General features: G+C 40.6%; 1 protein-coding gene across 2 annotated transcripts in view; it reads left to right on the top strand.

The window, feature by feature from the left end:
- The first annotated feature begins 2,268 nt into the window (after positions 1-2,268).
- The window catches only part of GXYLT1 (glucoside xylosyltransferase 1), a 50,681-nt gene continuing 39,102 nt past the window's right edge, over positions 2,269-13,847 (top strand). The window contains exons 1-2 of one of the 2 annotated variants that reach the window (XM_006051512.3): positions 2,269-2,623; positions 11,064-11,156. In XM_006051512.3, the coding sequence (XP_006051574.2) occupies positions 2,403-2,623; positions 11,064-11,156 (314 nt within the window). In that variant the 5' untranslated portion in view covers positions 2,269-2,402. The remainder of the gene's footprint in view (positions 2,624-11,063; positions 11,157-13,847) is intronic. The other variant, XM_006051513.3, reaches the window with a different exon arrangement.

Below are 13,847 nucleotides of genomic sequence, written 5' to 3'. Positions count from 1 at the left end.
TCAACTGCAATTTGAACAGTTTAACAGCATGATTTTTCTCCATGGAGAGAGAGAGGGAGTGTGTGTGTGTGTGTGTGTGTGTGTGTTTAAAGCCGCCTTCCTTGCCCTCACTTTTTGGCACTGTAGCTGCTTTCTGGCTCGCTTGCTCTCTCTCCCAGCCTCCACACAGTAGCCAGAATCTGCCCTCCAAAAGGCAGATGTTACCATGTTACTTCATAACTTAAAACACCCTCAGTGGTTCACCGTTGTCTGCCAGATTACCTTCAAACTCCTTGGTGTGCTAAACAAGGAATTCAGATATCTGGCCCCTTCAACCTCCAGTCTTATCGCTCATCATATCTTCTCTTGCGTTTGCTTAACTGATGGTATCAAACTTCTCCCAGCTCCTGGAACACAAGAGCCTGTTGCACTGATTCCTCAGCCTGGAATCACTTCCATTACCCCATCCAAGACTCGGGGGCCAGTTTTGCTATACTCAAAGATTCACAAAAAAACAGAAGTAAAACCTATGAATCACTGAAGTAGTTACCAGTAAAAGTGTATCGTGCACACAACCAAAAGAAAGCAAACTGGTAACACTCAAACCAAAATATGCAATGAGGCTTAGGGGTATATTGTTATCAAGCAGTGTATATAGTGTGAAGGCCGTGAGTGTGTTGTCTTTTCAGTGATTGGTTAAAACATTACAATTTTTTCTTTCTTTTTTTTTTTTTTCAGTTTAAACTTCAAACATTGAATATTTTATTCGACTGCTTTTCTTTCTTATTTCTAAATTCTTTTTATTATACAAGTTTCAGGTGTATAGCATTATAGGTTGCACTAGTAGTCAAGAACCTGCCTGCCAGTGCAGGAGATATAAGAGACCTAGGTTCAATCCCTGGGTTGGGAAGATCCCCTGGAGGAGAACTTGGCAATCCACTCCAGTATTGCCTGGAAAAGCCCACGGGCAGAGGAGCCAGGTGGGCTATATTTCATGGGGTTGCAGAATCCCTCACGACTGAAGCAATTTAGTAGACATTCTGCAAAGGCATCACTACCATAAGTCTAGGTATCAACCATCACCATACAATTGACTCCCTTCATCTATTTGCCTACCCCTCGGGGAGAATTTACTTAAATGAAAAGGGAATTGGTTAGTGGTTACCTTATACCAGTTTTGGGGACTTAAATATTTAAGTTATGCTTATTATTTTCAGATGTATAGGCAAGAAGTGACGCAGATCAAGTTAAACTCTTATCCTGCAAAATATGCTAAATTAAGCTTTGCTTGTATGACCGGTTTTGTCTGGTCAAGGAATTTGCAAGTCTGGTCTCTGTTTCATTTGACATTATGAAGTACCTCCTGACCATGCCCGCAGGTAGAACTGGTGCTCCTTTCTGTGTGTACCCACACCTTTACAGGCTTCTATCCTAACGTCTGTATGGTTGTATTGCACTTACAAATATTCACTGTCCCACCCCCATGCCCTAGCTAGGGGTTTTTGTGCTCCAAGATACTCAGAGTGCTTGGCACATAGTGATCATCTATAAATGTTCAATAGATGAATGGCGTGAAAATAGGGCTGAAGAAGAGGGAGAAGGACTGGAAAGCTCTCTTTAGGGGGATATTATTGCAAATGGTGAGTTGTGAGCTGGTTCATAAAGGAGTAAAAGCTTGGACCTTAGTCTTACAGGAACTTACAACATCGATGGGAGGCGGAATATGCATCCTCAACAGCATTAGGCATCTGCACTCGATATCTGCGTGGGAATGGCTCGAACCAACTCTATTACAGAACACTAGAGGCTAGGGAAGTCGCTGCTGGATGAGGTTGGAGCGGAAAAGCGGCTTAATCAAGTGCCTTCTCAATACAAGGCGTTTTTTGTGCGTTAAGCAATTTAATCTTTACAACCATCCTATGATGAGGATATCATCTCCATTTTAGAAAAGAAGAAACCCGCTCAGAGAATTTAGGTCGCTCAGCGTCCCAAACTACTGTGTGGCAGAACCATAATTTGAAATTGGGTCAGTTGCCTCCAACGCCCCGCTCATTTCGCCACACTTCTGCAGCGCAGTTGGGAGTTGCAGGGCTTGGAAGTCGCTCGCCCGGCAGCCCCCAGTTCCCAGAGCTCCAGGACACCCCAGCCCACCAGGCGCGCCCCGCCCTCGCGCTCAGTGCGCCGGCGCGTCGGGCCGCCAGCCTTCCGGGAGGGGCCCGCGGCGGAGGCGGGGTCAGGGCGCCGGGGCGGGGTGTCGACGCGCTGGTGAAGGTGGTGGGCAGGGAGCGGAGTGGGGCGGGTGCGAGGCCGTGGCGGAGGAGGAACTTGTTGCGCTCGCGGCTGCGCGGTGCCGCTCCCTCGGTTCCAGTTCGCCCGGACGGGCGCGGCGACGGCGGCGGCGGCAGCAGCGCTGGGCCAGCGCGATGCGGCGCTACCTGCGCGTCGTGGTGCTGTGCCTGGCCTGCGGCTTCTGCTCGCTTCTCTATGCCTTCAGCCAGCTCGCCGTGTCCCTGGAGGAAGGAGCGGGCGGCGTTGGCGGGAAGCCGCAGGCCGCAGCGGCTTCCTGGCTTGGGGGCGATGGACGCGGAGCCGGGAGAGGGGTGGGCAGCGCGGGCCCTGCGGCGCATCACGGCCGGTCGGACAGGTACGGGCCGTTCCCTCTTGGGGGGCCGGGGGTGCTGCGGCACGGGGCTCGGGACTCGGCCTGGCCCGGGCTGCCCGCGAGTCCGCCTAGCGCCTCTCGCCGCCGGGCCCGCATCTCCCGCTCCTTTGCAGCCGACTCTGACCCTCTTTGCTCGTTTCCCTCCTTCACTTCACCCCAGGGGTGAGCTCCGTGCTGCTCTAGCCCGAGAGCACACCACGCGTTTTGCGTTTGTCTTCTAACCTGTTCCTTAGGCACAATTCAGAGCAGTTAGAAATTAATTTTCAACTCTTACTTGACAGTTGCGTCTTCCTTTTCTTTCTTTCTTAGGATTTGTCTAAAATAAGGGGGTCTTACAAAACCTTCTTGCTGTCTGACTAGTGGGAATTCCCTCTTGTTTCCATGGCGTTCCAGTTGAGATATTTAAACAGCCGCCTGGCGCCCTGGTTCAGCTTTCCGCCTCCCTCCTAAATGAGGCGTCTAAATTTCCTGTTAACGCTTAAATTTTTCATTATTAGCCGATCAGTTAAATCTGGAGAGAGCATTTTCTGCTGATTGTGAATTTTTCTTTAGGAAACAATCGGTCTATTGTGAAACTTAGAGCAAGTTAAGAAAAATAAGGGATACTTAACATACGTCTTTTGTGAGTTGGGATAGAGGTGTCTTTCTTTAAAAATAGGAATTTAAAAAGCACAGTGACTTAAGTGGATTAACACAAATCACTGTCAGAGTTGGAATCAGTATGAGATTTAAATGGAAAAAAGAATGCAACGCATTACGAATGCTTAAAATCTGAGCGCTCCCACTTCCTTGAAAAAGAGTCTCCTCCATTTGTGGGCCAACTCTCTTGCTCCTAGTACTCTTTTAGTAAGAGGCAAAGGCTGCTTTGATCGGATAAAATATCGGATTGGTAGGAGGGAGCGCAGGTCAGCTGTAGACTGTTGAAGGTTCTTCTCAAAGTTGATGGCCATTCCTAAAATGAAAAGGAACGTTTGGGCAGAGGAGCAGCACGGAAAAGCCGGACTGTCGTGTTTTTTCACCCTCTGACTTGATTATAAGGGCTCTGTTCATAAAAGCAGAACTACTTTCCAGAGCCAGGTTTGTCACTGCCTTTATCTGTCCTGGGAGAGGCAGTGACCGAAGATCTGGACGAGCTCATGAAAAGCTGATCGAAGTCTGTGTTGTTCCTGTGAAGCATTTAAAGTTAAGGGAAGGAAACTGTTTTTGTATTGGGTAGAATTGAAGAAACATTTTTGTCAAAATGAAATTGAACTATGATATTAGCATTTCAGTTTGATAGAGTAACATGCATTTTTAGTGCCTTGTCTGAGATACTTATATATTTTGTGACAAATTTTTATAAACTGTATTTGCTTGGCTAGCTAATTTTAACAGAATTACGTTATTTGAAATTCAGAAAATAAGCGCCTCAGTTTTAAAAGATATTTTATAGAGCCGTTACTGAAATCTGAAGTTTGATATGTCAGAACCAACTAAAAGCTTTGTATTATAAGTCCTCTGAGCAGCATAACTCCTCATTTTAAATGAGGCATATATTTGAGTTAAAACTGAAGGTGTATCATTCTTTGCTAAATTGTTGTGAAATACATTTCACCATGTGTGCATGCATAAGAAGGTTGAGAAGAGGAACAACATGGAAAAGCTGGATTGCTTGGATCGCATGATTTGATTACGGTCAGGAGAATTCCTAAAAGATACCAGGCTCTCTCCATTTTCGATACTATCATTTATAACATCTTTTTAGACTTCTCACAGAGTTCAGTTTTTTTGGCTATCATGGGATATGGAGTAGGTATTAACCTGCTTCCAGTGTATAAATTGTTTAGCCAAGATGCAGGGAGCATCAGTAGTGGACCAGAATTAGAAACTGTATCTTCTGCTTGCTCTGCCAGTACTCCTATAAAGCTGCTGTGATAAGACCCTAGTCTAGATAGTGTTTAATCAGTGAAAATTGGGGCTATGAGGCAAGCAACATCTGTTTTTTCCTTGGTAGGACTTATCAATTACATTCTTACTTTTTTTTGAAGCAGTCTTAAACTACTGTTTCTCTCTCTCATTTAAAACAAGGGATTACAGTTGTATCTAATAGGTTCCATTGGTCAAATCTTAATAGAAAATATTCATTGCACAGTATTCCATGATAACAAAATACTTGTAAACGTCCTTTCACATTCTCAAAGTAAAAAGTCGAAAATGATGGAAACAGTTTTTCAGTGAAATTTATTATTAGTCATTTTGTTTGAATCCATTGTTTTGGTATTTAGAAAATGGGTAGATCTTAGTGTCAGACAAACCTGTGCTGTCTTTCTGGCTCTGATTGCTATGAAACCTTGACCACCTTTCTGCTTTACTTTTCTCACCTGTAAAATATAGTTTATATTTACCTTAACTAGCTCAAGTCGGTAAAGAATCCGCCTGCAATGCAGGAGACCTGAGTTCGATTCCTGGGTCAGGATGATACCCTGGAGAAGGAAATGGCAACCCACTCCAGTATTCTTGCCTGGAGAATCCCATGGACAGAGGGGCCTGGCAGGCTACAGTTTATGGGGTCTCAAGAGTCGGACTTGACTGAATGACTAAGCACACACACAATCAGAATTCTTAGTTGTCAGTCATCAGAACCCATTAAAACTGACTTAATGTAGTATTATATATAGACTGTATACTATAATAGACTATATATATATATAAAACTGACTTAATGTAGTATTATATATAGACTGTAGACTATAATAGACTATATATATATATATATATATATATGAGTCTCTCTCTCTCTATATATAGTATTACATATAGACTTATATGGGTTGTTAGAAGGAACAGGAGAAATGCCTGGTCAGCCATAGGAACCTCAAGGGCTGAGGGCTCTTTCTCTTCTGCTGTATACAGGCCTTTGTTCCTGCATCTTTCCACTTCTTACAGTGTTTCATCTCTAATCTCAAGTAAAAATTCTAGGAAAAGACTCTCTTTGGACTTGCTTTGCATCACATGCCCATTGTGGGCCAGCGGTTGTTGACTGGAATGGGGATCTCTGATTCTGTGGGCTATATCCCTTGCACATCTCTACTGCAGACAGAATCACATGACCGGTGTAGGAGAGGAGTGCTGCCTCAGTGGAGGGAAGTGAGAGACTCTGAAGCTGCTAACTATGGACAGACTGTATTACAGGTATTCGATCTACAGCACTTAATATTACCAGGTATCAGTAATTCTCCAGAAGGAATTAAACCATTTTGTAACTAGATTCTCAGGATGAGTAATTTCTCACCTTTCACTGATGAATCCTGGTAGTGGCGAACCAAGAAACTAGTAAGCACTTCAGTGATGCCTTTTCTGGACTGTCCTGCCCTTAGTGTGAATGACTTACCTTGGGAGGTAGGCACCTTCCTTTCCTTTGCAGATCTGGTCAGGCCATCAAGTTATGGTTTCTGCTGGGTCCCAGGAACACCAGTAGGATATACTGAAAATGTAGAGTGCCAAGAGTTAGGGCTTTGGAAACAGGCTTCAGCTTTGCCCCTTATTAACTCTGTTAACCTTGAACACATTTCCTCATCAGTTACACAGAGGTAAGAGTATCTATGATAACTGGGTTTTTTGGTGGGAACCGAAATAAAATAGCATATGTAGATTACTTGGTGATGCCTGGCACAGTAAAATTAGAGCTAATTCAGTGATGGTTTTGATCATTTAAATTTTAAGTGATTTTTTTTTTTTTTTTCTTGATTTCTGACCTTTGAGGAAAATTGAGGCCCCAGTCCAGACCTACTAAACCAGAGTGCCAGGCAGTGGGGCCTGGGAATATATATTTTAGATAGGTGCTCCAGGTTATTGTTATAAAACCAAAGATTGATTAAACCATTGATTTAACTGGGAATCATTTGACCAGTGTTTTTGCACTGTTGTTTTCTGGGGGAGAATTTTCTTCCCTCTTCCTTGTGCTTATTTTTGAAGAGGAGAGGAGTTAAGCAGTGAACAGTGAAGAAGGCTGAATTATTTACTAAAGCCACTTTAATCTCTGCTTTGTTAATGCAGCGACATCTTATATAAAAACCAGTAACTTTGCCCCTTGTATTTCATTTCATTGAAGATTACATTTCACGTATTTGTAAAGTGCTTAGCACAAACTTAACTAGTAATTAGTTATTCCGTGATTTTGAAAAGCGAAAATGATTAGGCAAGTGAAAAAATGTGTACTTTTGACTTAGAAATCCTATTTTAAAACCTTAAGATTATTGTCTGTGTGTCATACCTGTTGGAAATACTTACCCCAAACATGTTGACTTAACTTTGTTTTTGGAGTGTGTACTACGTGAAGTTCAAAATTTTACTGTATTCAGATTGGCAGTTTTTTCTTTTCTTTTTATTTTTGTTGTGTAGAAAAACTTTCTATCAGTGGGATTCCCCCCCGCCCCCTTTTTTTTACATTTAAATCTTTAATTCAGTTTTTTTTTTTCCGGATAGAGGATAGGTTGTACAGTGTGATGCTAACCTACTTTTTGAAATAACTGTTCATTGCCATTTGTATGTAGACAATTCTTTCTCACTTCCTGACTATTCCTGAAACTAGATATTTAAGAAGAAGAAAACTGATTAGAACTAGAAACTAATCTAACTTGTCTGAAGACAATTTTTAGTTAAAAATGAGCTGTACAGGTACTGATCTTTAAATAGTGGTGGTCAGAACCATGGGAATGGTCTCCTTTTACGTGGCTGTGAGCATCTTCATTTCTCTCGCAGTCACAGTGAAGGTATCTGTTCATGCCTTAAGGTGCATCATTGGTGAGGCACCTCATTGAGACATTGTTATGCTGGATATGCCTAGACATATCCCTGACTCTCCTCAGTATGCGTGGTTTTCACTAAAGCCTCATGGTTATCATGGATGTTTTGAAATGAAAAATACCTTTATCAGTTGAATTTAAAAGTATAAGTGACCTTCCACTATTGGATTTAAGTAAATTTGAAGTTTGAAAACTGTTATCGTGGAGAGAGTTATTACTGTTTAATGCTCTGTTTAATCTCCAGAGGGTGATGCCTCAATTTTTAAAACATTTTTCAAGTACTGAAATTTGTGACCTGTTTGTTTTTTTAAACTTTTGAAGTAAATGTAAGTTTACAGAAACTTCATGGACATCCCATTTAATCTTCACTCAGTTTTTCCCCAGTAGTGACATCTTACATGAGCTTGGTATAATACCTCTATATCTGGAATATATGTGTATGAACGTAGTGGAGTACTAGAACCCCAGAAATTGACATTGTACAACCCATACACCATCTTCAGACATCACCAGTTTTACATACACTTGTGTGTGTGTAGTTTTATGATGTTTTATCAATAGGTAAAGTTCATGTCACCACCCCCACAGTCAGGATACAGACTGTTTTATCATCATGGAGAGTCCCGTGCTATCCCTTGATCGGTTTGCATCTAGACAAGCCACCTAGTTAGAAACATTAAGCCTATGAAGTAGGAGGATGAGCCTTAGTAAAGTTTTATTGCTGTCTGATCCACGGTGGAAAAACTTTGCATTTATGAACTTTACTGATTCTGGATATTATTACTTACTGAAGACATACCCATTTGGCTCAGCTATAGTTTTATTCCATTGAATATATTGAAGTTATCTTTTTAAATTTTGTATATCTTATGTTCCATTTTTCAGTAGTCTTAAGGAATAAAAGCAAAAGGAACTAATAACTAGAACTTGGATAAGTACCTTTACTTTTCCAACATTTTTAAGTTTTTTTTTTCTGGCCTGAAAGTGCAAATACTATCATCGCTAGTTTAGTTGCTTTTCCTAATTTATTGTTTGTAGTGATAGTTACTGATATGTAATGAGTTCTCAGTATGAGTTTCTACTTTTTCAGTCTTTAAAACCAAGTTTTCATAAGTGAGAGAATGTAAGCTTGGGAGATAGAAAACTTAAGTAAATTATGTCTCCTCTTGCCATCAGCACATCAGTGTTTTATGTGTGTTTTGTTTTTTTTTTAAATAAGGAAAATGTATAATCACTAATGCATATGTTTTATATTTTCATTAAAGAAAGAAAGAAAACATTCTTCCTATAAACTGTGTTTTCTGACATTGAGTTATGGTCAAGAAACTTAGGTAAAACTTGACATTTTTTTCCCATCTGCATTAATCAGTTTACAGTGGTTACATGATCCAGCAATTCCTCTTGTAGGGATACGTACTCACACTCAAGAGAACTGCAAACATATGTTCACTTTAAAATTGTACATGAGTCTTCATAAAAGCATTATTTATAATAGCCAAAACTATCAACGACCCAAATAGTCACTAATTCAAGAATGGATAAAGAAAATGTGGTATATACATTCATTTATAAAAGGGAATATTATTTGGCCATTAAAAGGAATGAAATGTGCTGATAAGTGCTACAGTGGGTGAACCTTGAAAATAAGCTAAGTGAAAAAAAAGTCAGACTCAAAAGGCCACATACTAATGATTCCATTTATCTATGGAGACAGAAAATAAATGTGTGCTTCCTTAGGGCTAAGGGATTGAGTAATGCAAGTTAAGGCAGAAAATGGTGTTAATACATAATTTCAGATAATCATTTTTACAGAAAAATTGACTTAGTCATTTTCTTGAGACTTCATTTTCATTTTCTACTGTTGGAAGATTTGACAGGAGACGGAATAACTAGCTTCCTTCCTTAAATAAAGGTGTTGATTATAAATCAATTGTGGGCTTGAAAGAAAGGTTTGATACTGTCTGTATCTGAAAGATAAGGATACCTATTTGAACAGTTGTTGTGAGGTTTAAATGGATGTGAAAGCTCTTGAGTCTGGAAAAAAAAACTTTGTAATTGCCACTTCCACCGAGCCTAAGGAAATGCAAAAGTTAAAAAGTAGGTGACCACACCTGGAAGGGGACAAACATAAATTTCCTTATCAAGTTGTACATTTTACTGGTCTGTACATGTTTTCTTTTTCTTATTTATTAACCATTTAAATTAAGATATGTTAACGTTTTATGCCGTGCTTGAGAATGCCGTCCCTTTCAAGAAAAATCACATTACAGTGTCAGTTTTTTCCCATTGATTTAAAAGTCTGATCTCGTTTTTTGTGCAGTAGTATACAGAATTACTTAGGCAGGGTTTTAAAAACTACTAGTTTTTTAAAAAAAATCTAGTGCCTGGCCCCAGAGAAGGCAATGGCACCCCACTCCAGTACTCTTGCCTGGAAAATCCCATGGGCGGAGGAGCCTGGTGGGCTGCAGTCCATGGGGTCCCTAAGAGTTGGAAACGACTGAGCGACTTCACTTTCACTTTCCACTTTCATGCATTGGAGAAAGAAATGGCAACCCACTCCAGTGTTCTTGCCTGGAGAATCCCAGGGACAGAGGAGCCTAGTGGGCTGCCGTCTATGGGGTCGCACAGAGTCGGACACGACTGATGCGACTTAGCAGCAGCAGCGTGCCTGGCTCTGTTTTCACAGTTTCTGATTTAACAGGTCTGGTGTAGGGGTCTCTGGTGATTTCACTGTGTGTCCTGGATCTGAAACCCCCCTGTCTTAACCTGTTGGCATTTGTGAGAGGTGGACTCAGAGATCTTGCAAATATGACATTTCATAGACCTTTCACTGTAAGAATAGTCACTTAATTGAATTCATGATGATGGGACATGGTTTAGTGACTCTGGCTTCATACTTGCTTGCTTTAGTAAACTCGGGCTTCCACTGTCCTGAATTACCAGCTAGACTATTGTTTTGAGAAGAAATAACGATGAAAATACATACATTTTGTATTGTTAAGTAGCTGCTGTTTTGTGTGGTTTCTTTTTTTTTAGCTCCAACCTGCAGTCCAAGAAGAAATTTGATCCTCCCGTTTAGCTTGTGAAATACAGTGAAGCTGAGATAAGTGTAGAAAAGTGAAACAGAACTGTGAATATCAGTATGATTTCTTATGTCCCACTTAAAACATCATATGTGTAACTTGGATTCAAGATTAATTTAAAAGCGTTTAAAGATCTTTTTCCTTTCTACCAGCATTTGTGGCTTAAATTTTGCCTCAGGATAGCAGATGTTTTGTTTGGCTGAAATGGATTTTTTTTTTTTCTAGGGGGGATGTGTGCAGGTCATGAAGGAAAATTTTAGAAGTATTCCAGTATTTTCTGTGTCATCTGAGAAGGAGATCTTATTATATTAGAGAATTCATGACTAAAACACTGTTCCAGTCTGTAGTATTTTCTGCCTAAAAGTTACACAGTTCTGTTTAAAATAGTGGTACCCTAAGGGAGAAATCAATTTCCAGAAATCCTCATTACCATAGCAGGTTGGATTTGCAGTTTTGTTGCTGTAAAATAGAACAGTACGTTTTTATGTTATTGAGTAAATTTCTTGTTAGTTTTAAGCCTGAATACTCACATAGGTTTCTGTCTCACTCTGTTAGGTGTAAAGAGTTCTCTCTGTGTTACTGGAATCCCTATTGGATGCTGCCCTCTGATGTTTGTGGAATGAACTGCTTTTGGGAAGCGGCCTTTAGGTAGGCACTTAATATTTAATTGGTAGATCAGTGTAGGTAAGATCAGATAGTAGATAATACATTTTTAACTGTAACAGGTCAGAAGAAGGTTTCTTTTCTTGTCTTCTAACATTATCATAAAAGTAAGTAATTCATTTTCTGATTAGGTTTTCTTTTTTTTCCCCACTTTGAAGTAGTTACGACTAATATTTAAATCCATACTTTGCGTGAAATGCTCTAAAATTTTTTAGATGTTATTAAGATAAACCATTGTTCATAGAACAATTTATGGTCTAATTTTAGGTAATAGGTGATAAAATGATAAACAGATATTGAATATAGACTTCCACTGACATTTGCAGGCATATGGCATTTATCTAATTTAAAGCTGGTGTACTAAAAAAACATTTGTAGGTAGATGGAGACAACTGGGGCAGGGTTAAGTTGGTCATTAGCAGAGGGATTGAATATTTGGGAATGGGAGGAAAAAGACAAATGTATAATGAAGAAGCAAGTGATGTGACAACGTTTATTGACCCTTTTTAAAAAAGTTTTTGAGGAGTGTGGCTTTGTTAACTTATCAGGATAATGAAGGCACAGGGTTGGCTGACTCTGGTACCTCCTGCTTCTAACCCTCAATGAGGGAAACAAGTGTTGGTAGAAATGGAATATCAGACTCTGAGATAGTGGCAGGGGAATGCCCTCCCCAAGAGTAACATTTTTTTGTGATTCATTTGAAGTTTAATTCTACTCATTCCATTTGCCGGGCACAGTGCTAGATGGTAAAAATCAGACTGAGTCTGGTTAACAGGGCCCTGTCCTTCTGGAGCTTACATTCTGATGGAAGCTTCAGATCTGAGATTATAGTAGAGGGTGACAAGTTATAGCCAAGATGATGGAAGAAGCAGGTGGTAATCAGATGGAATTATCTTAAGGCATCAAGGAAGGCTTTTTGGAGGGGTTGACTACATGATGAACAGGAAATTAGCCAGGCTTAGGACAGGAGGTGACATATTCCAGGTGGGAAGAACTGCATTCTTAATCAATACTAGTAGTGTATATTTTTAAATTCTTATAGTCCAGATATATTATGCAGCCTACAAACAACTGGGAAGAAATCGTTGAAATCAGATATTTTAATCTGGTTGCTATGGAAAAGATTCGATGAATGAAATTCTAATACGAGTCAGTCAAGTCAGATTATGTAAACTTTTAAATAAAACTAAATTTTTAAGATAATCTTACCATTCAGCTTGTTCATAATTTTGGAGAGTAGGAGCTCCATATTTTTCCTTCTTTAAAGAGTTGGCTAATGAATAGAGTATTGACAAGCTTCACTTGTTATCTCTGGTCTTGTGACATAAATCTATTCACTCTGGAAGCTGGGTAAGCTTGAAAGCCCCTGTATTCTCCAATTTATACAACCCAGACCCTTTTGTAAGTTCTGGCATGAGTAATAATCTTCCTACTCCTTTACTGCAGGAGCAGCCTAGAGAAGCTGACCTAATCTGAATCCTGGAGCTCTGCTCAATATTCCTTTTGTTTGAGCCTCTCCAACTCATTATTTTCCCAACACTCCCATGTATTCCCTGGAAGGAATTCCATGTGGATGGATACATGATATTGCAAACCTTGTGCTTTTTACCATCCTAAATTGGAGATTTTAAAAGTTATACATCCAAAGGGTAATTCTGAAACCGTTTTAGATGTATGTGTGCATATTATTGTATGTGTACATATATGTATATGTACATATTACTGTAACATACTGTTACGTGTATCATATCATTATGTAAAATCTCTTAAACTTAGTGTATGATCAGGCTACCCAAGATGGCTTGTTCTCTTGCTCTATGTACATTCCCTCTCCACCGGTGCCTACTTCACATTCACCTTACTCACGTGACTGACCTTCCTGCGTACTTGCCCCTAAACGGACTAGTGAGTGTTCTAACGCTTAAATCAGAACATCTCTATGATAGCTTATCAAAGGGATGGTAAGAGGCCTACCCTTCTGCTGGTTTCCCTGGTAACCAGCGAGCCAACCTGAGGTCAGTTCTCGATAACTGGTGATCTTTCCTTCCCCAGAAGCAGACACTGCTGCCCTGTCCTCTGCACACGGTGGGGTGTTGCTGCAGGGCCTTGCCTCCTATGTGTAAACTCCCCTTGTCCATTAAGCCACTGATGTCCCCGTCGCCTGACTCCAACCTCCCCCTCCTGTCTTGGAACTGAGCAAGTACAGGCTTGCAGGCCTGCATGCTGCAGTCCAGCACGCCTAGTTTCTTGCTTTAAACTTGGGAATCCCGTATTTACTTGGCCTGTTCACACTGGCAGACAGGCCAAAGTGCTATACAGCTGCTGTGTCATTCTCATGCTCCATTTCAGTATTTAATTAACACTGCATTTTGGCCTGACTCGAGAGCTTCTCCACCCACCTAGGAGAGCATCTTGGAAATCCCCTCTGCCAACATTAGGACTCCCGTCTTGTCTGGCAGCAGTGGGCCCTCAGCTGGCACTGTTTTCTCCTCCTCAGACTTGTCTCAGAGTTCCCAGTTTGAATTCTTTGTATATTTTGATCTTCTCTGGAGGATTAATTCCTCCCAATTGATTTATTATACTATGATCATAAAGTAACATCAGTTCAGTGGCTCAATCCTGTCTGACTTTTTGGGACCCCATGGACTGCTAAAAGTAACATAAAAAAGCCCAAAT

Source organism: Bubalus bubalis, chromosome 4, assembly GCF_019923935.1.
Source record: "Bubalus bubalis isolate 160015118507 breed Murrah chromosome 4, NDDB_SH_1, whole genome shotgun sequence".
Taxonomy (NCBI): Eukaryota; Metazoa; Chordata; class Mammalia; order Artiodactyla; family Bovidae; genus Bubalus; species Bubalus bubalis.
The sequence above is the reverse complement of the archived record's forward strand: the minus strand, read 5'-3'. Positions and strand labels throughout refer to the sequence as shown.